The sequence below is a fragment of the Leptidea sinapis genome, chromosome 2 (assembly GCF_905404315.1).
Source record: "Leptidea sinapis chromosome 2, ilLepSina1.1, whole genome shotgun sequence".
Taxonomy (NCBI): domain Eukaryota; kingdom Metazoa; phylum Arthropoda; class Insecta; order Lepidoptera; family Pieridae; genus Leptidea; species Leptidea sinapis.
The window spans coordinates 19,849,519-19,876,235 of NC_066266.1; the positions used below are offsets into that span (position 1 = coordinate 19,849,519).

Below are 26,717 nucleotides of genomic sequence, written 5' to 3' on the forward strand. Positions count from 1 at the left end.
ACACCACTGAAATTTGCAAGGATTGTTTACTTTTATTACAGATGATTGCGAAACATATTTTTCGACGCACAGCCATTGGGTCATTAAGGTACTCGAATAGTGACCACGTACCTAAAGATCTAGTGTTGGTAGGCCCCTCACAAGATAGACCTATGATTTGGTCAAGAATAGGTTGCCGGAATAGGTTGGATGAGGGTATTGAAGATCCAGCGGTCGTGGAGATCTTTGGGGACGCCTTCTAGCTGATATGATGATGTACTTATATAAGTAGCTTACGCTTCGTCTTCTGGAGTTTTCTCATCATCAAAGGTCAGATTTTTGTCGTCATTGTTATCGTTATGTCTTTCCATCTCGTTTTCTGATCTTTTTCTCTCAGGACAGATATGTTATGAAAATAAGGGACGAGACAGGCAGGACGTTCAGCTGATGGTAATTGATGCATTACCCATTACAATTCTCAATGCCGCTCAGGATTCTTGTAAACCCCAAAAATTCTGAGCGGCACTACAACTGCGAACGTCATCTGGAGACATGAAATGTTAAGACTCATTTGCCCTGTAATTTTACTAGCTACGGCGCCCTTCAGACCAAAACACAGTAATGTGTAAACATTAAAGGTAGATAATAAATAGACGTAGAGATGAAGGCATAGTATTTTTGCTGCTAAACAGCGTCCGTGTAGACAACGCCGGGCACAGCTAGTAAAAGGAATTGCAACAAAACTTACTTGATTTATTAAAAAATATCCGCCGTCCAAGCCTTGCTCGGATTTTTAAGAATGTACAAAACTTAAAATTTGAAAAAAATAATAATAGGACATCTGGATTCGAACCGGGGTCTTCTGCTTTCCAGATCACCGAATGTCCCATCTGAGCTATTATAGTCTTGTATATAGTGACGAAATTTACCTTTGTATTCTAATGTTATTGTAGCTGTTTCTCATTAAAACACGGATAAAACTACATTTTTTTTAAATTGAAACCTAGCTAGATCGATTTCTCGCCCCCGAAACTACCTGTACACTAAATTTCATTAAAATCGTTGGAGCCGTTTCCCAGATTCAGATTATATATATACAAGAATTGCTCGTTTAAAGATATAAGAATAAGAATAAATCATCATTAATATAAGGAATTATTTAGAAAATGAAAAGGGTTGTACTTAGGGATAGATATATATATATATATATATATATGGGTTTTTATGGTAAAAATATTTATTTACTTAAGGTACTAAATTAATCTATGACACTTGTTAAATAACTATAATTAATGGTTCTACTTGTGAGTACGCGGATCCCTACTATTACTTGGTTACAATGGTTAAAATGGTTACTCGGACCGGCCCTGTAATGGTTATAGACGAATGGTTAATGGTAACTGGGACCGGCCTGATCAATGGTCACCCGCGTAGTGCCTTACTAAAGGCAACACATGGTTATAAGAAATTAATTTTATCTACTATTTTTTTTATGAAAATAAGGGACGAAACGAGCAGGTCGTTCAGCTGATGGTAATTGATACACCCTGCCCATTACAATGCAATGCCGCTTAGGATTCTTGAAAAACCTAAACATTTTGAGTGGCACTACAACAGCGCTCGTCACCTTAAGACATGATGTTAAGACTCATTTGTCCAGTTATTTCACTAGATACGGCGCCCTTAAAGCCGAAACACAATAATGCTTACACATTACTGCTTCATGGCAGAAATAGGCGCCGTTGTGGTACCCAAAATCAAGCCGGCATCCGTACAAGGGAACCTCCCACTGGTAATACTAAGGTACTAAGCAATATTTGTAATATAATGTAAATTTTAACTAGTAACATAAATAGTGCTTACTTTAAAACCTTCGCGCCTGTGGACCACAGTACAAGTAATTTAACAGTTGCGTAATTCAGCGGTCTCCTTGTAATTTATACCTACACCACAACGTGGTACCCAAAATCAAGCCGGCATCCGTACAAGGGAACCTCCCACTGGTAATACTAAGGTACTAAGCAATATTTGTAATATAATGTAAATTTTAACTAGTAACATAAATAGTGCTTACTTTAAAACCTTCGCGCCTCTGGACCACAGTACAAGTAATTTAACAGTTGCGTAATTCAGCGGTCTCCTTGTAATTTATACCTACATCATACATCTGGGCAGAGTGTTAGGGTTGGTACACACTAAAAGATTGACAACGCGGACGGCGGGGTGCTGCTAATTTAAGGGCCTTTTTATACGTGCCGTTTGCCTGGTATCCGGCGCCGACTGTCCGGTAACACATTATTTACCAGTGCAAGGCTCCTTTGTGCAGGAAGCCAGCTCGATTATGAGTGCCACAACGGCGATTATATCTGCCGTGAAACTGTAATGTGTAAACGTTGCTGTGTTTCAGTCTGAAGGGCGCCGTAGCTAGTGAAATTACTAGACAAATGAGACTTAACATCTTATGCCTCAAGGTGACGAGCGCAATTGTAGTGCCGCTCAGAATTTTTGCGGTTTTTCAAGAATCCTGAGCGGCACTGCATTGTAATGGGCAGGGCGCATCAATTACCATCAGCTGAACATCCTGCTCGCCTCGTCCCTTATTTTCATTAAAATACAAACCGATTTGTATGTAGACGTAGCGTAGGTACTTACTGTCCATTTAATTTTCAATCTTCTCTAAAAATGGAACGTGATCAATTAATTTCCATGTGGATTTTGTGCCGAATATACTATCCGAAAAAGGAAGTCAAGATATTATTGGGTTCATCCCATAAACATGAAAACTGAATGAATAAACTAAATGACGTAAACAGGTTTATCACGTTTTTATTAATGAAAATAGGAGACGAGACGAGCAAGACGTTCAGCTGATGGTAATTGGTACGCCCTGACCATTACAATGCAGTGCCGCTCAAGAGTCATGAAAATCCTCAAAAATTCTAAGCGGCACTACAACTGCGCTTGTCACCTTGAGACATAAGATGTTAAGTCTAATTTGCCCAGTAATTTCACTAGCTACGGCGCCCTTCAGACCGAAACAGTAATGTTTATAAATTACTGTCTCACGGCAGAAATAGGCGCCGTTGTGGTACCCATAATCTAGCCGGAATCCTGTGCAAATGAGCTGTGGTAAATGGTATTTCACGTACCTTAGGATGTCAATATCCTATTTTAATTAATTACATCACAGTTTGAAAACCCATTAACAGCGTTTCTACATGTGTTACATCTACATTTTTTGCATAAATTATGACGACACGAGACTGTGAGAAAAAACGACGTGATTGTAACTAGGCGACTGATCGCCGATTCGTGTGAAAGCTATCGTACTTGGCCCTACACTTCGCCGCCGGCTACCCGGCAACCGGGACACATGAAAAGGCTAAACTCGGATAGCGACCTATCTCGGACTGCGGCGGACGGCGGGCTCAATAGTTTTATCTTCCCAAGATTGCTTAGCGGCCGTTTTAATTGTGTATTTGTGTGCGTGCGTCGATTCGCTCACTCTAGTATGAAGTAAAAGCACTGTTGTATTACTGTATTGTGTCTGGGACTCCACGGGGAAATTGTCTCGACAATAAACGCATAATTATTACTCATATCTATGAACAAACGACACAAATATTTAACACACGTCAGAGAGACAAGACTCACTCGAACAGAATTTAAACACTACGTGACTAATGACACTGAAATATTTATGACGTTTGCTGTCTGCAGCAAAGAAGATGTAAATACTACGTAATAAGTGGCGGGACTGCCTAAGTCATACACTAAGTATAGTAACTAGACTAATTGATAGCTTCCGTCTCACTCACACGAGACTAAGAAAAACTTATGCGAGTCTTATGCAAATAAATGAGATAGAGTGATTAGATTTTTTGTTTCGCCATGCGTGCCATTCTCCTTTGCACAGGAAGCCGGCTAGATTATGGGTACCTATTTCTGCGTGAAGCAGTATGTGTAAACATTACTGTGTTTCGGTCTGAAGGGTGCCGTAACTAGTGAAATTATTGGGCAAATGAGACTTAACATCTTATGTCTCAAGGTGACGAGCGCAAATGTAGTGCCGTTCAGAATTTTTGGGAATTTCAAGAATGGGTATGGCGTATCACATACCATTTGCTGAACTTCCTGCTCGTCTCGTCCCTTATTATCATTAAAAAAATACTGTAACCCCTCCGCATTAAAGTCGTTTCGAAATCGAAATTAAAGAATTTTGCTATTTATACGACGGACAGATGGCCGGTGGGACAGTAAAGTCCTCGAATGGCGACCACGTACCGGAAGACGCAGTGTTAGTAGGCCCCCCACAAGATGTACCGATGATTTGGTCAAGATCGCCGGAATACGTTGGATGAGGGCAGCGCAAATCGTCGTGGAGATCTTTGGGGAAGCCTTTGCCCAGCAGTGGACGTCTTCCGGCTGATGATGATGATGATTAGAGATTTAAAGTGAAATTTAAACTAAACTTACACGACATGGGTGCGCCTGGTTCGGCCCAGTCGAAGAAGGTCTTCGAGACATCGCTGCTGGCTGTTTGAAGGACGCACCTGTGAATTAATATAACATTCGCTCGTCAGTATTCTGGTAACCACTCCTTTGCTCGACCCAAAGACGTTTACCAGTGGGAGGCTCCTTTGCAGTAGTAATGTGTAAACATTATTGTGTTTCGGTCTGAAGGGCGCCGTAGCTAGTGAAATTACTGGGCAAATGAGACTTAATATCTTATGTCACAAGGTGACGAGCGCAGTTGTAGTGCCATTCAGAATGTTTGGGATTTTTCAAGAATCCTGAGTGATACCCATAATATAGCCATCCTGTGCAAAGGAGCCTCCCAATGGAGTCAAATGATTGAAGAAAAAAACATTTGGAAAAAATATAAATATATGACACTCTTTTATTGATCTGTTCTCTTAATTAATCCTCTCTAAAATCAGATATACACTACTTTTTCCTTAAGAAGTTGACATCCATTGCTGGCCGCTGCAGTAATGTACTATTACATATTCAAATTGAAAAAAAAAATACTTACATCGCGGAAATTCTGCCAGAATTCTAGGTACCATTCCTCGTAATTATAGTTTTAATTTTATGTAGTCATAGTATTCAAATGATTTAAGTTTTCTTTAGTGTTAATTCCGCCAATATTTGTTTTTAAAGCAATTGGACATGTGTTTCGCCTCTACACGAGGCATCCTCAGGACGTGTTGTCTCGCCAAAATCTGGCACGAGACCGGTCTCGTGCTTTGGCGGAATTAACACTAAAGAAATCTTATATCATTTGTATAATTATGGATTTCTGCAAAGTAACGCCTAATACAATTGTTCTAGTCATAGTATTGTAAATATAGTTATAAGATTTGTTTTGTTTGAATAAATACTATCCTTTACATCTTTTAATAGATGGTCGAAGGTGACTTTTTATTCGTCCTTTAGGCTAGGTTTCCACCTAAAGCGGAGAGGAGATTAGCTGCGACTCGGTCAGGTTATTTCTACCAAAGCGGAGAGGAGATATAAGCTGTGAGAGCTCGAAATCAGTCAACTGATATCTACGAAAGGAAGGCGTCATGTTACAAAAGTTACAGTTTAATTTGCTTTTGACGAAGAGGAAACAAACAAACTCAACTAATTTATTATAAAAAAATAAAAAATTTGACATCAATAACAACAAACTCTTTACTACCGACTATATTATGTTAATGTAATTCTATTTTCTCCTCCTCCTATTTTTGAGTTAGTACTTCGCTAAACTAGTAAAGTCGGTTAAAATACGGAACGAACGAAAATTTTGCGGTTTGTGGGGATACATCTCACATCTCCACTGTGCCGCGCCGCTTGCGGCACAAAATCAAAGAAAAATGAGACATCTCCTCTCCTCTGCGCTTGATCCATTTCCACCGAAGCTAAGCGGATAGATGTGGAAATAACGAAATATGATTAGTTATCAAAACGTTTCCTCTCCGCTTTTGTGGAAAACGGGCCTTAAACTAGTTAGAACACACACACATGTACGCCTGGGGGTAGGCAGAGACAATAGAACGCCGCTTGCTTCTATCACGCGCTTCCTCTAGATTCATTACTCTTTTAATTTATGCCGGCAAGTTCCGGCAGGTTTGGACTTTTCCTTTTTTAAAACGAATTTGGTCAAAGAATGTCCTACGAGGTCTCTCGCGATCCACTTGCCACACACAATTGCCTTAAATATTAGCTTAGCCATTCTTTCTTCACTCATTCACCCACTAGTTAGTAGAAAAACATTAAATACTTACAATAATATTAAAAGCCACTGCAACTCCATAGCACTCGGTACATAATCTTATCGAGAACTGATCCAATTAATACGTTCTGCGTGAGATAACATTTTGAGTATCAATTACTTATCAAAATAATCTATTTTACGACAATTCTAATAATTTATTTGGCCGGCAATGCTCCTGTGATTTTCTGGTGTTGCAAGAGTATTTGGTCGGCGGTGATCACTTAGCATTCAGAGGTCACCTACACACTAATATGCTTCTATAAAAAATACATCCTTTTTGAGAAAACGGTCAAATAATTCGCGTTGAAACCGGGGTGCAGAGAATGTGAAATTGTCGATACATTTCGTGTCATATACCTACATTTATAATTTGTACGAATTTGCATTTCCTAAGCTCAGAAACCTTGTCAACTCTTTATAAATTTAAAACTAATCTTTAAAGATATTTTTTATCTAAAATGGTTTATAGGTTATATCATACTAATATTTGATATGACGACAATATTTATTGATTAATACCTCCTATCAAAATAATTTTAAACCGCGGAATGTAATAATGATTAAATGTTCATTAAATCTTCATCGTTCGGCGCCCTTCAGACCGAAACACAGTAATGTTCACACATTACTGCTTCACGGCAGAAATAGGCGCCGTTGTGGTACCCATAATCTAGCCGGGTATTAAACATATTGTTATATATTCATTATTAAACAGTTCGTTTTTTTTAAGTGATATCCCTCAAGGACTAAATATGCAAATTTAATTTTACCAAATATTTGGACATTTTGTGGCACTCGAACCGCGGGAGACACAACTTGAGAGTTGAACAAGACATACCAAGATTTACGACGATGAGTCACTCGGACGATTGGCTCAATTGGTAAGAGCACCCAGACTGAGCCTGAGAGGCGCGGGTTCGATTGCCGCATCGTCCAAATTTCCCTGCGAGATCGCATCAGAAATGAGGAGATCCGTAGGAGAACCAAAGTTACCGACATAGTCCCAATGATTGCGAAACTGAAGTGGCAGTGGGCAGGGCTCATAGTTCGACGGACTGATGGCCGTAGTAAAGTCGTCGTACCGGAAGACGCAGGGTTGGTAGGCCCCCCACAAGATGGACCGACGATCTGGTCAAGATTGCCGGAATACGTTGGATGAGGGCAGCGCAGGAACGATCGTCGTGGAAATCTTTGGGGGAGGCCTTTGTCCAGCAGTGGACGTCTTCCGGCTGATGATGATAGTCCAAATATTTGGTATTAAATAGAACTAAATAACATAATGATACCACAGATGTACTGCAGAAGAGGGCTATTCGCGCTATTTATAACCTAGGCCCTAAGGAATCATTGAGAGCAAAATTCAAAGAAATTAACATCTTGACTGTTGCTTCTCAATATATTCTTGATAATGTAATGTATGTTCATAGGCACATAAGTGAATTTGCTGGAAACTGTCATAACCACAATGTTAACACCAGGAACAAACAAACTTGTTATGCCTACTACTCGGCTCAGTCGAGTCAGTAAGTCTTTTGTCCGGCGATGTATCTGCTTTTACAACAAGATCCCAGAAAATGTACAAAACAAATGTATTACGAAATTCAAAAGGATTGTTAAAAAAACGTTTGTGTGCTAAAGGTTACTATAACATAAATGAATTTCTTAATAATACCACAGATTGGGAATGGAGTGACCAACCTCAGGCTATTAAATAATAAGTTTAATTGTACAATATTACTTTGTAAACATATTTTGTCGATTTAATAAAAGCCCGCTGAGTTCCTTGCGCAAATTCTTCTCAGGTCTGAGGCATACTTTTTGGAATGGCTGGCAATTTTTGACTTCCAATTAGTAATATCACATTAAATCAGTAAATAATAATGATTTTGACGCTCAATAAGTGATTTTAAAAGCCTATTTTGAATAAAAGAATTTGTCTCTTGATAGTAAAACACAATACCAAAAAAATAAGTTTAATAATAAAATTTCCATTAACCGGGAAAATGATTTCTTCATTTGAAATACAGGCGCGAATATTTTCGTGTACGCATTATATGTGACAAGGCAATATTCATATACATAGTGAGCAAAAATACTTATTCTTGAAATTACATGGTTATATAATAAATTTAAAATCAGTCAATGTTTTTGTAGATGTCCTCACTTCTAGCTGGTATAGTCTGTATTTCTTCAAGTGAGCTGTGACCTGAAACAAATTAAGGTTTTGCATTTGAGTTTAATATCATCAAAATCATGATGATTAATAAAATAAGGGTGGTACATACATGGTGATGGAATACAGCCATACGGCACATTTGGTTTTGGCGTATCTCAAATATTTAGTGCCCTGGGACACTGTCGATTTGGAAAGGTTAGTGGCGTTGGTCATATATGAAAAAGTATAGAAATCTATACTTTTTCCTCCTACATACACACAGAATAAAGGATATTAAAAAAAAGTACTAATTTGATAATTATTTCATTTTTTTTCAAAAACAAAATCGCTTCATTCATGTAGGTCGCGGAAATGACACTTATGAATGTCTTAAAAATATATTTTTACTTATTGAATCTACCGCTACTTCGTAAAGGGTTGAGCTAATGAGAGGAAGTAGCAAGAAACTCATGGTCACTCTTTTAAATCAAGATTTACATTTTCATTGTTTTACAAATCATTTCAATTGCAATATAATATGTAAAGTGGTGCAACAAACACACTCAAACGTCAAATAGTCAATGCGTTACACGAGTAAACAATACGTACGTGTTTTACCTAAATACGAGTACCGATTTGCAATGGAATGAATCGGTACGACCACAGACTACTCTGTTACAAGTAACTTGAAGATTCATTAGTAACAATTAAAAATATATAATTTTAAATAGTTTGTACACGTTTGAAGGGTATTGTGAAGTGAATAATGCGAGAGGGGGATATTCTCGGAATTTCCCTGCCTGGTCGAATCAGAAATGAGGAGATCCGTAGGAGACTGGAGTAGAGTAGACGTAGGAGTTGCTAGCTTCTTCTCATTAGCTCAACCCTTTACGAAGTAGCAGTAGATTCAATACGAAAAAAAAATTTTTTTGACATTCATAAGTGTCATTTCCGTGACCTACGTGAATAAAGTGATTTTGAAATAGAATTTGAAAAAAAAATGAAATTATTATAAAATTAGTACTTTTTTACTATTCATATCCTTAATTCTGTATGTATGTAGGTGGACAAAGTATAGAAATAGATAAATAGATGTTCAACGCCACTAACCTTCCCAAATCGACAGTACTAAATATTTGAGATTTTTTTTGTTTTTAATAATAATAATACGGGACGAGACGAGCAGGACGTTCAGCTAATGGTAAATGATACGCCCTGCCCATTACAATGCAGTGCCGCTCAGGATTCTTGAAAAGCCAAAAAATTCTGAGTTGCACTACACTTGCGCTCGTCACCTTGAGACATAAGATGTGAAGTCTCATTTGTCCAGTAATTTCACTAGCTAGAGCGCCCTTCAGACCCAAAAACAGTAAAGTTTACACATTAGTGCTTCACGGCAGAAATAGGAGCCGTTGTGGTACCCATACTCTAGCCGGCATCCTGTGCAAAGGAGCCTCCCACTTGTGATACGCCAAAACCGAGTGTGCCATATGGCCGTATTCCCTCACCAAGTTCTGAACCTTATTTTATTTATAAGATGGTTTATTTTTGCATGGTAGCTTGTTACAATAGCTTTCAGGTACATTCACTAAAATCATCCGAATTACAATCAATCGCGCGCGGGTCATAGAGCGCCGATTCGCTTATTCTAATACGTACCTCTTTGCAATAATAAAGAGATTAATAGAATAGATATTCAAATTCAAATATTTTTATTCAAAATCACTTATTGAACGTCAAACACTACCACCCATTCAAAAGAACCTGCTTCAGACCTGAGAAGAATGGGCGCAAAAAACTCAGCGGGCTTCTTTTATTTTATATAAAAATATGGATTACAATGTGATATCGTACAATAAACATTTATAATTAAAGAGCCTGAGGGTGTTCGCTTTATTCCCAGTCCGTGGTGTCGTTAAGAAAATCGTTTATGCTATAGTAACCTTTCCCACACAAACGTATTTTAACAATTCTTTTTAATTTCGTAACACATTTGTTTTGTACAATTTCTCTTGTGGGGCGATGTATATGCTTTTACAACAAGATCTCAGAAAATATTCAAAACAAAAGTATTACGTTATTCAAAAGAATTGTTAAATAAACGTTTGTGTGGCAAAGGTTACTATAACATAAATGACTTTCTTAATGATACCACAGATTGGGAATGGAGCGACCGCCCTCAGGCTTTTAAATAATAAGTTTAATTGTACAATATTTTTTCGATGAAAAAAAAAGCCCGCTGAGTTTGTTGCGCCCATTCTTCTCAGGCCTGAGGCATTCATTTTGGAATGGGTTTTTTTGACTTTCAATAAGTGATGTCACATCCTATTTTGAATAAAAATATTTGAATTTGAATTACAATAGAAACACTTTATTAGCAATAAAAAACATACACCTTCAATTTACAGTACGTATGTCATTTTTCAAAATACTCTCCTTAACATTTTAAACAGTTTTTAAAGTTTTTAAAGCGATAGAACCATTTTAAAAACGGGAGGACCACGGAACTGATGGCATATAAAGAAACCCGACCTCTCTCAAATTCAGCAAACCATCGCCTCACGGTGCTCAAACAAAGTGCTTCTATCCCAAAAGCATTTTGAAGACGAGCGGCACAGTCTTACGGAGAGAGAGAACTTTTAAAATCATAAAAAATCATCGCTCTAAAATCTTATCGACTTAATTCCATTTTCATTGCGTACGAAGTGAACGTAACTTGTGATAAAAAAACCGTTGACAAATGATTTCCCGCCAATTGTTTTTTATTATTACTAAGAAGGTTGCAACGTTACAAAAAATATAACACTCGAAATTCAAATAGTTCCGATTAGCTAAAAGTGCAAAACTTTTAGCGTGCCCCATGTATTAATTACAATCTTAATATAATAAATGAAATAAATTATAAAATTTTAAAAAACTGTGTGGCGCATAATTCAGTGCTAAAAGGAGCTGACTCAGTACATTGTTGGTCAGTACAGAAGACACCAACACAACACTGGTTTTCAGCAGCCCTTCGTGACATTTGGAGTAGACACCTTCCTTAAAGGCCGGCAACGCTCCTGTGATTCCTCTGGTGTTGCAAGAGAATGTGGGCCGCGGTGATCACTTAACACCAGGTGACCCGTACGCTCGTTTGTCCTCCTTCTCCAAAAAAAAGGCATCTGTTGTAGTCTTCCCATCGTAATTATTTTTAATTTTCAAAGGGAATAAATGAATATCGTGTGTTGAAAATGTATAGAGTTATATATACGTTATAAATAGATAATAATTTAAAAAACGAACTTGAGTAGAAAATAATTTTCAATTAGCGTAATATACTCCTTATACCAATATATCAATTTATCTCAATATTCAAAGATATCGATGAAAATGTTTAGAACCCCTGAAACTTTGTTTACATTATTTATCTTGTCTTGTTGGCCTTACATCTGTAGTTGAGTCTGTAGCAGCTGAAATTAAGAAGAATGACGTCATAACACAACACACGTACATCTATTTCCGTTCAATGGGCCGGCATTCATTTTGGAGCCACTGCAAGTCTTCGTCGAAGCCGCGCTGTTGTAGAATTGGTCCAACAGTTCTAAACACTTTATCATGATACGCGTTTATATACATCAACTGGAACAGAAAAAGTAATTATTAGTTTATATTTGAATTGAATTTTTTTTACTTAATAACAACAACCAGTGGGAGGCGCCGTTTTCTGCCGTGAAGCAGTAATGTGTAAGCATTATTGTGTTTCGGTCTGAAGGGCGCCGTAGCTAGTGAAATTACTGGGCAAATGAGACTTAACATCTTATGTCTCAAGGTGATAAGCGCAATTATTGTAGTGCCGCTCATAATTGTTGGGTTTTTCAAGAATCCTGAGCGGCACTGCATTGTAATGGTTAGGGCGTATTAGTTACCATCAGCTGAATGTCTTGCTCGTCACATCCCTTTTTTTCATTAAAAAAAAACAGAGTTGGACTTAGCGTCTTTTATACTTATAAGACGTTTATTTGATGGCAAGTGAGTTAAGGTTACTTGAAACACCACAACGAGTAGTAATTTGACTAAAAATGTAGAAGTTACAGTGATTTTTAACGCACGAAGCACTGTGATCGATAACCCTAACGCCGTCAGAAGAGGTAAGAGTTATGCGATAGAAAGAGAGGCAACTACTGTGCGAGTGAGAGCGGATTATCAATAAAAAAACTAACGCGATTTTTTATGAGAATTAGGGACCAGACGAACTGGTTCAGCTGATGGTTATTGATACGCCCTGTCCATTACAATGTAGTACCGCTCAGTATTTTTGAAAAACCCAAAAATTCTGAGGCACTCCAACTGCGTTCGTCACCTTGAGTCATAAGATGTTAAGCCTCATTTGGCCAGTAGTTTCACAATACAGCGTTACAGTTCAAAGAGGCACCGAAAAGAAGCCTCCCAATGGTAACATTATAAATTTTCGTAATAACAAACAAATTTTTTATAATGTTAACTTTTAAACCTGTACTTAACAAATATTTACCTCAAAATCGTCGAGCAGACTTAGGTCAATACACTTAGCTTGATGTGGGACCATCGTTAGAGTTCTGAGTCCCAGAACTCCTCTCCCCTCATAGTCTCCTTGTAGACCTGAAGCCTGCAACAGTTGTATAAGAAGTGTCAGAAACGCGAGTGGGTAGGTTGCGCAATGAATGAATAACGCCACGAGCGTATAAGGGTTCCGTAGCCAAATGGCAAAAAACGGAACCCTTATAGATTCGTCATGTCTGTCAGTCTGTCTGTCCTTCCGTATGTCACCGCCACTTTTACCCGAAACTATACTGTTGAAACTTGGTAAGTAGATGTATTCTGTGAACCGCATTAAGATTTTCGCACAACAACAATAGAAAAAAAAAAACAATAAATTTTGGGGCTTCCCCATACTTCGAACTGAATCTCAAAATTTTTTGAGTTTTCATCTATGGATAGGTCTTCAAAAATGATCTGATGGTGAGGTTTCTTATATATTTTTTTTCTAAACTTAATAGTTAGCGCGAGAGACACTTCCAAAGTGGTAAAATGTGTGTCCGAAACATATAACAATAACATAACATATTGGAACAACACTTGGTAAACATCATGAAGCTACATCAGTTCGTAAAGGGGCTTTGACATGGAGAGAAGAACTAACAAGAAACTCCCATCCCATCTTTTAAATCATATAACAACTTAGCGTAATTAATATAATATTTTACAATTTTAGGAGGCCTGCGCAGAACCAGAAAGAACCATGCATCATTAAACTCTAAATAATCTACTATACTATAGGAAGCCTTCTTTGTCAAAGTAATTTTAATATATTTCTTGAATTATCATAATTTATCCGCTAAAACTAGGGACATACCTTAGAATACGTTTGAGTGTTTTTGTTGCATCACGTCATCATAATGTTATTCAATTAAATTTAAACTTAAATCTCATTGTTATGAAATTAAATATTCTCATTGGAGACTTATATGTAACATCATAATAATATTGTAAGCAACATCTGTTTGTTATAATCTCTTTAACGCAGTTAGCGTTATTAGAGTCTACTTTTCTTTCTTGTTATCTAACACTTATATATAGTAACCCGTGGACATTGTCGTTGGTTATGCACTTAGTACTACTTATTTTATTTCTTCCTCTAATGTAATCATCTAGTGTGTAATTGTTTTGTGTCCCAAATAAAAAAAAATCACCTTACATAATATATTGTAGCCGAAATAATTTATAAAAAAAATGAAGCTAAGTGTTGATTTAAAAGAGTGGCAATGAGTTTCTTTCCACTTCCTCTCATTAGCTCAACCCTCAACGAACTGGCAGTGGTAAATTCAATAATAAAAGTAATTTTTTGACATTCATAAGTGTCATTTCCGTGACCTACATGAAGTAAGTGATTTTGATTTGATGTTGAGTATTACTTCCTAATAATTATTATTTAATTCCAGGCCATATCCCGCTACAACTAGGGACATACCTTAAGAAGTTCAATACTATTTCCTAATAATCATAATTTAATTCCAGGCCATATCCCTTACTACTAGGGACATACCTTAAGAAGTTCAATACTATTTCCTAATAATCATAATTTAATTCCAGGCCATATCCCGCTACAACTAGGGACATACCTTAAGATGTTCAGTACTATTTCCTAATAATCATAATTTAATTCCAGGCTAAACCCGCTATCACTAGGGACATACCTTAAGAAGTTGAGTACTATTTCCTAATAATCATAATTTAATTCCAGGCCATATCCCGCTACAACTAGGGACATACCTTAAGATGTTGAGTACTATTTCCTAATAATTATAATTTAATTCCAGACCAAACCCGCTACAACTAGGGACATACCTTAAGATGTTGAGTGTTATTTCCTAATAATCATAATTTAATTCCAGGCCATATTCCGTTACAACTAGGGACATACCTTAAGAAGTTGAGTACTATTTCCTAATAATCATAATTTAATTCCAGGCCATATTCCGTTACAACTAGGGACATACCTTAAGAAGTTGAGTACTATTTCCTAATAATCATAATTTAATTCCAGGCCAAACCCGCTATCACTAGGGACATACCTTAAGATGTTGAGTACTATTTCCTAATAATTATAATTTAATTCCAGACCAAACCCGCTGTCACTAGGGACATACCTTAAGAAGTTGAGTACTATTTCCTAATAATTATAATTTAATTCCAGACCAAACCCGCTGTCACTAGGGACATACCTCAAGAAGTTGAGTACTATTTCCTAATAATCATAATTTAATTCCAGGCCAAACCCGCTATCACTAGGGACATACCTTAAGATGTTGAGTACTATTTCCTAATAATTATAATTTAATTCCAGACCAAACCCGCTGTCACTAGGGACATACCTTAAGAAGTTGAGTACTATTTCCTAATAATCATAATTTAATTCCAGGCCATATCCCGCTACAACTAGGGACATACCTTAAGAAGTTCAATACTATTTCCTAATAATCATAATTTAATTCCAGGCCAAACCCGCTGTCACTAGGGACATACCTTAAGAAGTTGAGTACTATTTCCTAATAATCATAATTTAATTCCAGGCCATATCCCGCTACAACTAGGGACATACCTTAAGAAGTTCAGTACTATTTCCTAATAATCATAATTTAATTCCAGGCCAAACCCGCTGTCACTAGGGACATACCTTAAGAAGTTGAGTACTATTTCCTAATAATCATAATTTAATTCCAGGCCATATCCCGCTACAACTAGGGATATACCTTAAGATGTTGAGTACTATTTCCTAATAATTATAATTTAATTCCAGACCAAACCCGCTGTCACTAGGGACATACCTTAAGAAGTTGAGTACTATTTCCTAATAATCATAATTTAATTCCAGGCCATATCCCGTTACAACTAGGGACATACCTTAAGAAGTTCAGTACTATTTCCTAATAATCATAATTTAATTCCAGGCCAAACCCGCTGTCACTAGGGACATACCTTAAGATGTTGAGTGTTATTTCCTAATAATCATAATTTAATTCCAGGCCATATCCCGCTACAACTAGGGACATACCTTAAGAAGTTCAATACTATTTCCTAATAATCAAAATTTAATTCCAGGCCATATCCCGCTACAACTAGGGACATACCTTAAGATGTTCAGTACTATTTCCTAATAATCATAATTTAATTCCAGGCTAAACCCGCTATCACTAGGGACATACCTTAAGAAGTTGAGTACTATTTCCTAATAATCATAATTTAATTCCAGGCCATATCCCGCTACAACTAGGGACATACCTTAAGATGTTGAGTACTATTTCCTAATAATTATAATTTAATTCCAGACCAAACCCGCTACAACTAGGGACATACCTTAAGATGTTGAGTGTTATTTCCTAATAATCATAATTTAATTCCAGGCCATATTCCGTTACAACTAGGGACATACCTTAAGAAGTTGAGTACTATTTCCTAATAATCATAATTTAATTCCAGGCCATACCCGCTACAACTAGGGACATACCTTAAGATGTTGAGTACTATTTCCTAATAATTATAATTTAATTCCAGACCAAACCCGCTACAACTAGGGACATACCTTAAGATGTTGAGTGTTATTTCCTAATAATCATAATTTAATTCCAGGCCATATCCCGCTACAACTAGGGACATACCTTAAGAAGTTGAGTACTATTTCCTAATAAACATAATTTAATTCCAGGCTAAACCCGCTACAACTAGGGCCATACCTTAGGATGTTGAGTGTTATTATTCACTTCAATAATCTCCACGAGGTCTTCATGGCGAATCCCAAACTCACCAACTTTGTAATAACCGGGTTCTGAAACCAAGTTAAAGGCTCTACATTTAAGAAACAAATGTTAGATTAGGTATTATATAGGTATATATAGAGATTTTATATGATTGAGGTTGGGCCTCACTTTGAAAAGACATAAACTTATAACTTGGCTAAGTCGAAATAGTAAGTCATGATGCATATGCTTTTACAAGATCCCGGAAAAGGGTCTAAACAAATTTATTATGAAATTAAAAAGAATTGTTAATAATAAATATTAGTTAACAAAAACTAAAAAACACGCTTTCTATAGAAAATCGAAAACAAATAAAACTAGAAAATTTATTTTGAAATTTTAAATTAAAATCAATTCCTGCCTTATAGACGATAGATGAAAATTATATAAATTAACATAAATCTTATTTTGCAAATTGAAAAATGTAATAATATTATCAAACTAAAGTATTGTCATGGGTCTTCGATAAATCTACGAAGTTAGAACAAAATCTGGCCGTTCAAAATAGGTCAAAATCGCGCCCAAATGAGTCGGTTACAAACAAACATACATACAGGTGAAGCTAATAAAAAGCGTGTAAAAAAGTTTGTGCGGTAAAGGTTTGGAATAAAGCGACCGCCCTCAGGCTATTTAATAAATTTTATTGCAAGATATCACATTGTTACTATATTTTATAAAAAAAAAAAAAAACGAAGACCACTAAGCAGGGGCGTGCATTGGTTTTCTAGTTGTAGGTTCCTGCGGATCTAACTAGTCGTAGTTGAGCTTTGGAATATGAAAAGATTGCCTACTGTAGATATTTAGTATCTAGCGCAAAGAAAAAATTTATAAGGGTGTGTTAAATAAGAGTTTTATTATAATATAATAACAGAATAACGACATTTCGTACCCCAATCACTAAAACATGCTTTGCTCAATCACAATATGAATTTAATTCGGCATACGCTTATAACTACTTCAGTAAATATAATAAAAATATAAGTAAAATAAATAAATACTGTTTAACAAAATCATTAAAATCATGGCTAGTAGTATTAAAATACGACGATACAGAAAACGTTCTTAAAATTAAAATTAAAATATTAAATTACTAACATTTATTTAATCTTGTGCACAGTTTGACATACTAACAAACACACACACACGCACACACACACACCTCTTTTTAGTGAGTTTAAACATAAACTTAAACATATTAAACATAATTAGTTATGTTTAATAATGTATAGCCTTTCGGAAGGACCTAGCCTCTGCAACTCAGGGTATCCTATCGCAGAGGGTTTCGCACAAAACATTTTGTACCACATATTATTAGTCGAATAAAGGATTATTATTATTATTATTATAAAATTACGGAACCAAATTAAACTAGATCAACTTTAACACTAGTGCTATATTTATTTATGTTCATAACGAGGTAGACACTGCCTGATTGCCTATTGCCACAGAGTATGTTGTGCCCGTACTTCTTCCGGTCTGATGCATACTTTTTCGAATGGTGGTAGTTTTTGTCTTTTAAGTCGACACTAAATGCCAGCGACCATGAGCGATATGAGTTCACGGCTGCTGGCCCGCAATCTATGCAACAAAGCCAATATTTTCAAAATTCTTGGGTGGAAAACAGTTTATATGCTTACAATCCTCGTTATTCACTACTAATCTGAATAAATGAACCTACACAAAAAAGTACGAGCTATAAGAATAACTTTTCTGAGAGAAATACCATGTATATGCCAAAAAACTTGTTAACTTCAAAGAAAAGTGGTGGTTCAAAAAGGCTCGGCAGTGTTAACTATGACCAACAGCAAGCATTAGCAACCTACAAATAAGACTTAAGGATATGTGTAACAGGATTAAGTAGTGTTCATAGCTCGAAATGCTATACTTTCACCACAAAACTTGTCTAAAAACACCATATTTGCGTGTTTTCTGCTTACTCTTCGCCTTAATAAGCGATATCATATCCTATTTTAAATAAAATTATTTCAATATATATATTCAAATATGTACTTCAAATGTCCCAGAATACTATATGCACTTAAAAAACAATTTTCAAAGTGAAACTTTTCGTCCATCGATGATGTCGGATGTCGCATTACTGGTACAGTGAAACCAAAAAAATAATAATAGTAGAATGAAACTCATTGGAAACGGAAGAGAATATAACAATAATGAAAGGAAAAAGAAATAAGGGGGGGAATTGAGCTCGGGAAGTGGAAAAGGGGGGGTGATTATGGGTAAATATAACGGGTAACGGTTTAACTCGATTTCCGGCTGAACTGCAAGTCCTATGGAAAAAAGTCAAATGGCAAAGTTGCAGGTAATAAAAAGATCTACAAATTTGTTTGTACAAGTTTTTCACATAACTTCAAAATTTATGTGAAAATTCAAGAAACCATGTTTTTGGTTTTTTATTATTACTTTTGTAAAAAGATTTTTTTTTACAGAATTTAGTGAAAATTTACCTTTTTTTATGTTCCAAACACACTAATTTATTAGAATTTAAATATTTATTTTTTCACCTTATTTTGACTCAAATATCGAAAAAGGGCCCTTGTGTTCAATCGGAAATTCACCAAACATGTGATAAATGGACAATTTTGAAACGGTGTAATAAAAGTTTCACTTTAAAAATATAATTGCATTTCCACTACACAAAACACACTTTTTTTAGATCAGTTTCAAAACATAATATATAAGTACTCCGAAAGAATGTCACCTGATAACTTAGATTTAAATTTATTAAACGATACAGATTAAATTTACGCTCTTACCAACTGAGCCAACCGTTCGAGTGACGCATAGATCGTATATCATGGTAAGTCTTGTTCAACTTCCAGGTTGTGGCTCCATCTACAGGATGCACTTTACAGTTGATAACCTGCTCAAACCCAATAATTCTCAGGTTGAGAGTTGAAGTAGACATTCCAAGATTTACAAACCGTGCATCACTCGAACGGTTTGTAAGAGCACTCGGACTCAAAAGGTCGCGGGCTCGAGTCCCGCAACGTTCATAGATTTTGGTTACAAATTTAATTTGTAACTAATCCCAGAAGCGATGGATATCAATTTAAAAATAACAAATTGTTTATTAAAAAAAACTCAATATTATTAAGAAATGACGGTAGATTCGAAAAGTTTTCAATTAAATGTCAATAAGAGAATCTAATCACCATTGCTTAGTATATGGCCAATGTTTAGGCCAGGGTCGTGAGGGTATGGTCTGAACGACACTCCGGATGGACCTTCGTGGACGTTCAGGAAGTGTCCCACACCGTGGCCTGTTCCGTGGGCGTAATCCAAGCCCACATCCCAGAGAGCTTTACGCGCTAGCACATCCAGAACATTACCCTAAAAAATGGTTTGATTAGTCTTGTTTTAAAGATCAAAGAGGATGTAAATACTACGAAATTAGATTAGAGACTGCCTGAGTAAAAATTTAAATTTAGTTTAGTTCTTTTTTTATGATAATACGGGACGAGACGAGCAGGACGTTCAGCTGATGGTAATTGATACGCCCTGCCCATTACAGTGCAGTTCCGCTCAGGATTGTTGAAAAACCCAAAAATTCTAAGCAGCACTACAATAGCGCTCGTCACCTTTTGACATGAGATGTTAAGTCTCATTTGCCCAGTAATTTCACTAGCTACGGCGCCCTTCGGACCGAAACACAATAATGTTTACACATTACTGATTCACGGCAGAGATAGGCGCCGCTGTGGTACCCATAATCTAGCAGACATCCTGTGCAAAGGAGCCTCCCACTGGTGAAATAAGTAGAAATAGTATGAAACATGCAGTAATTTGACATAAGTTTGAAATAGTAGTAATTACAGTATGGCGATTGGCGACGAAGTATAATCCGGCTAAGTTTGAAAGCGAACAGTTGCTTGAAACGTAGTGGATTTCTGTTATCTCCGTTTTTTACAAGATTATAGCCGTCATCTGTCAATCTATCAATGACTGCACGTTTCATACACTCGAATGAATCGCTTTTTTCTTAGAGAGTTTCGCTAGGCTGGTGATAATTAACTCTTAAGCGGGTACTACTTGTGGAATCAGGATTCTGTTACCAGAAATTCTGTTTATTTTTTTTTAATTCAACTTATATTTTTTATAATCGCTAGTTAAATGCTCGCAAAATTCCTTTATTTATTTATGGTGTGTGTGGATTGATGCATCTACTGTACTCAATAACTCTTGTTTTTACGTATTTATTTACAATTACTATTTTTGACTAACAGCCGTTCCCAATATACTATCTACAGATAGGGATAAATTACTACCTTCTACTGTCAGTAATTAGCTGTCAATAATCTGAAGCTGTCCCGATATACCCAATAAGTCATTCTTATCGCCTTATATTGGGACGCGTAAATTGCAATTTCCATAAAAACTTCTATCGCTGATAAGCTATACGTCCTCCCATTGACACACAGCGTGTACGGATAAGGTGAGATACCGTCGATAAGTTTATTGGTACAGAAAAGTCAACGATAACTACGATTTTTATCTCAAGTAAGAGATAGACTGAATATTGGGAACGGCCGTAACTCGTGTAAGGCATTGAGTTATATAAATAAAATAAAAAAATTACGAAAAAACCACCGGCTACAAAAACAAAAAAAAAAACATATACCGACGAATTGAGAACCTCCTCCTTTTTTGAAGTCGGTTAAATCGCTTTGTGTTTAATCGAGATAAAGACTGGCATTTTAAATAGTTTACGTAAAACTGAGTTTGAAGTGTTATTAGTGGAATCGGCTAAGAAGAAAACAACAGATTTATCACCTTAATACCCTTAGGGAAGAGCGCAGAGCCGAGACAAATCTGTCCCTTTAGGACGCGAGTGAAGGCATCAATCTGCGCCCTTGTAGGACAACCCATGTGTCTTGTGCGCGTTATATCTGTGGTGCCGTCCCTGGAAAATATCAAAGAAATTAGACAGAGATGACCAAGACATCTGGATCTGACTCCTGCCGCCGAATTCCACCTTCACACGACACGCCACAAGTTAGGTTATCATCCTCACCATACATCCAGTATGGCGGTCCTCCACAGTGCGGTTTACAAGGAGCTTTCTTCCACGTACTACAAAGCTGTGGAATGAGCTTCCTTGTGCGGTGTTTCCGGGACGATACGACATGGGTATCTCCAATAAAAAATAGCGTATTTTAGGAAAATTTATTGAATTAGGCGTTACTTTGCGGAAATCCATAATTGTCATGAGACATGAGTCTCGTGCCAGATTTTGGCGAGACGGCACGTCCTGGGGATGCCTCGTGTGGAGGCGAAGCACGTGTCGAATTGTTTTGGAAACAAATATTGACGGAATTAACACTAAAGAAAACTTAAATCATTTGTATAGCGTACACCTTTCTTCAAATTCCGGCAACGCTCCTGTGATTCCTGATATGATATGAATTACAATTGTAAATGTTCGGAAAATATATGCCCATCAAAAGGTATTTCATAGAGAATTCATACTTACTATTATCCATAAAAGTGATAATAAAAGGATAGTAAGGATAATTTAACACTGAAACAGGATAACTCCTTTTCAAATTTATAAATAGATTTGATTAAATGTAATCCATATTTTTGCTGCTACGGATTCTTTACGAAATGTCTTTTGATGGGCATTAATTTTCCGAACATTTACAATTGTAATTTATATATTTTTTACACCAGCGGAAAGTAAAGAAGCATCTAAGAATAAATAACGACTAATGACACAATAATTATTAATATGCCCTCGCCTTTTATTGACATCTTCACCCTGTCCACCTGTCACTGTCAACAATGTAAATTACCAGTGGGAGGCTGCTTTGCACAGGATGCCGGCTTGATTATGGGGTAGCACATCGGCGCATACTTATGCCGTGAAGCAGTAATGTGTAAGCATTACTGTGGTCTGAAGGGCGCCTTAGCTAGTGAAATTACTGGGCAAATGAGACTTAACATCTTATGTCTCAAGGTGACGATCGCAATTGTAGTTGTTCAAGAATCCTGAGCGGCACTGCATTGTAATGGGCAGGGCGTATCAATCACCATCAGCTGAACGTCCTGCTCGTCTCGTCCCTTATATTCATAAACTCTACTGCAAGAAGATTTACCTGAATTGACCTCCCGAGTCCAACAGGAACATATCGTCCTTCCTGATGACTCGTTGTGGTCCCACAGGAGACGGGCTGTAGTGAATGATGGCACCGTTTTCTCCAGCACCGGGAATCGTCTCGAACGAAGGACCCATAAAGTCCTTCTCATCCCTTGAACAGAAAATACAAGTGAATCTTCCTAACTTCGTCAAAGTTACACAATTGTAAATTAAATTGTTTTCGCAATACACAGTAAACAATTATTTTATTTTATTACTAGCTGACCCGGCAAATGTTGTTTTACCATATAAATTACTACATAAAGAGCAAAAAGGTGACGATTTTTCGTTAACGTATATTAAATTTTCATAAATGTACTGACAATGAACAGTCATATATGAATAATATATTCTTTAAACTTTTCTTTGAGTGACTGTCTTTAACAAAGATGTCTGATATGTAGCACAAACAACTCTCTTTTGCATAATATTGTATATTTATAACATTAACACTATTACAACATTATTCTGTAGAGCTTGGCAAGTATTTCCATTCAGTCTATAATTCACAGCAAACCGAGTTGTTAGCCCAGCAACGGAGCGGCAGCGGGTGGAGTGAACGGAGCGGAGGATTTGAATTTGTGGTAAAAAAAATAATTTTTCACACTTACTTTCTAAAATCTTCGAGTTTCGCTGCAGCTTGCAGTTCTGTGATTTCGATACCAGAATCCACCTGATCGTGGAGCCACTTGAAGAATCTCACCACGGCTGTACCGTCTCTTACGTGACAGTTGCGGAAACCCTGCCAACGTGAAATATCTTTGTAATACGTCATTTTTAATCTATACATATAAATAAAATTGGAGTGTCTGTTTGTAATATTGAAATAATCGTTTTTTACTACATGTTTATGAATATAAATAAGGTACATACACCAAAACAAAATTTTTACAATTTTTGTCTGTCTGTCAGTCTATTTGTTCCGGCTAATCTCTGAAATGACTCGACCGATTTGGACGGGACTTTCATTGGCAAGAAGCTGAAGTGATAAGGAGTAACTTAGGCTACGTTTATTTTAGAAAAATAAAGTAATGTTGCTATGTCCAAGAACCGGCCAGACTCAAAAAATAATTTATATGGCAAAACAACGTTTGCCAGGTCAACTAGTTTCTAATATACTAAACACTACCACCGCTTCGGAAATAAATTAAAAAAGCGCTCTGAGAGAGAAGATGCTTTAATGATATATACAATACATAGCTTATGTATAATATTTTCTTTGTTCAGATCATTTATACGTCTATAATAAGGCTAATAAGACGAGATAAAGAATGTAAACATAGTTTCAGGGGTGCAAAACATTTTAATCGAAAAAGGTTTTCGAGAGTTGCCAGGCCCTCATTCCATAATTTTATTTTAGATGCTTGTGTGCGTGGCATCTTGACACTCAATAGCATCTTTCAAATTTTGTAACACACGCTTCGTGTTATTTTATATAAAATAAATAAAAAAATCCTTTATTTTGCTAGAAAACATGTAACAATGGGTGTAAATAGTTTTAATGTATCAATGTTATCGGCCATTTCTGGCATGCAAAATTATTATTAACAAAATTCTAGTTATTATTATAATTGATTTAACATTAACAAACTCTATATTTTAAGCACTTAGGTCAATTTAAATTATAATTATTATTTTTAAATGTCATTATTTAAAGACTAGAATTAATATATATTTTAAAGTCAATTTAATTGAACCTAATGTGTCAACATTTCATTTATGGAATAAAAACATTTATCTATAATAGACCAGGGTCGATAATTTTTGAAACCAAAAAAAATTACAGTAGGATGAAACCCATTGGTAAAGGACGAGAATATAACAAAAATTAAGGGTAAAATAAATTACGGGCGACTCGTCCTTTACCAATGGGTTTCATCCTACTATTATTTTGTTTCACTTTTTATCATTTTCAAAGGCTTCGGCACTGGTCTATAAGCCATGTAAAAAAATCGTTGGACGGGTAATACGCGTAAGCTTGGAGGGAGTTTATTAAATATTTTTATACACATGACATAGCTACATTTTCCGTAGGATGCATTATGAAATTTGTGTGCAATCACCAGTCTGTCACCGTTTCTTGTATTTCTCGGATAAATATCTCTTGCTTTTGTAAATAAATGGTCATGTTGTTTGACAAAGATACATATTTCGTATATATACATACAGGGAAATGGAAGAATACGTAATTCTGTAAGAGATCGACTGAATATTGGCCGTTAAACGGTGACAGCACGGTATCCGTAACTAGAGATACGTTATTGAAAACGGCCGATAACAAATTAGTTTGTAAGCTAATGGCATCAAATAAATCATCATATTCAAAGTTATTAATAAAAAGTAGAGTACAGTTAGAGCTTGAATTCATTTTATGTGTAAAGATGCTTCATTAACATGATGGTCGTGATTACTGTCACAATTAGTAAGAGCGCCGTAGCTAGTGAAATTACTAGGCAAATGAGATTTAACATCTTATGTCTCAATGTGACGGGCGCAGTTGTAGTGCCGCTCAGAATTGTTTAGATTTTCGATAATCTTGAGCGGCCCTGCACTGTAATGGGCAGGCCGTATCATTTACCATCAGCTGAACGATCCGCTCGCCTTGTCCCTTATTTAAAAAAAAAGTTTTCAGGCAACTCTAACAGAGTTACTCACCTCTAACTCCACTTGGTTTTTGACCAGTTTCATAAGAGCAACCGGAGATATTTCTGACATCAAGTTGAGTGGCTCCTTCACTACACCTTCCTGAAATTTCAACAAAAATATCAGTACGTTCGAAGAATATTCCAAATCAAATCAAAATCACTTTATTCATGTAGGTCACGGAAATGACACTTATGAATGCCAAAAAAAATATTTCTCTTATTGAATCTACCGCTACTTCGTAAAGGGTTGAGCTAATGAGAAGAAGTAGCAAGAAACTCATTCAAACGAATTCAAAATATTATAAATGTGAACGGAAGTTTGCACATAGATACACTAGAGCTTCAAAAAGGACAAAGGCTACCTTTTTAACCGACTTCAAAATAGGAGGAGGTTCTCAATTCGTCGGTTTTTTTTTATGTTTGTCACCTCAGAACTTTCGACTGGGTGAACCGATTTCTATCTTTTTTTTTTGAAAGCTGGTGCTGATGGTGGATTCCAAAAAAAACACTAACCGTAACTAGAGTTAGACTAATTAATTAGACTATAAAAATACGCAATTACTTTTATACTTTTGGAATATTTTTTGAAGTCGGTTGTTTTTTGATAATTTTTTATTGTAAAAAAATAAATGGAGCAGTTTGTATGGAAATTTGTCATTATCAAAGATAAAACCATGAAACTTTGTAGTTAGGCACTTGATAAAGAAGTAATTTATAAACATTTGTTCAAGCATTTTTGAAATTTTAGACCTACATGGGGATGAAATAAGAGATTAAGCCGGCGTTCGTCGCTACCGGGTAAAAAATACCAAATGGGTAATAAAAATACTCATATTTCTTTTTCTACGTAATCTAGCGGCTTGCCGTTTTAAGTAACTTTCTGCATAGAAACGAGATATTTGCATATTATTATATTTGCATATTAGGAAATTGACTCCTGGGTTCGAGTCCCGCATCGTTCATAAAATTTTGTTTTTCAAATTTTATTTGTGTATCAATCCTAGAAGTGAGGGTTATCACTTAAAAAACATAACATATTGTTTATGACTACTGAAATGAAATGTATACTGAAATTGATATATTTTCATTAAATATACAAAAATATAATAGAACTAGCTAACCCAGCAAACGTTGTATTGCCATAAAGCAATTAAAAATAAATTCAATAATTAAAATTTTTGGGGTATAAAAATAAGATCACGACCGA

The 26,717-nt window shown here is 36.1% G+C and overlaps 1 protein-coding gene across 1 annotated transcript in view; it reads right to left on the reverse strand.

Annotated features, from left to right (window-relative positions):
* Positions 1-8,200: 8,200 nt before the first annotated feature.
* Positions 8,201-26,717, reverse strand: part of LOC126978182 (xaa-Pro aminopeptidase ApepP-like) — a 38,062-nt gene continuing 19,545 nt past the window's right edge. The window contains exons 8-15 of the mRNA XM_050826955.1: positions 25,521-25,610; positions 23,477-23,607; positions 22,825-22,977; positions 21,500-21,629; positions 19,882-20,059; positions 16,646-16,737; positions 12,907-13,020; positions 8,201-12,014 (exon numbers count right to left, since the gene is read on the reverse strand). Coding sequence (XP_050682912.1) covers positions 11,889-12,014; positions 12,907-13,020; positions 16,646-16,737; positions 19,882-20,059; positions 21,500-21,629; positions 22,825-22,977; positions 23,477-23,607; positions 25,521-25,610 — 1,014 coding nt within the window. The 3' untranslated portion in view covers positions 8,201-11,888. The remainder of the gene's footprint in view (positions 12,015-12,906; positions 13,021-16,645; positions 16,738-19,881; positions 20,060-21,499; positions 21,630-22,824; positions 22,978-23,476; positions 23,608-25,520; positions 25,611-26,717) is intronic.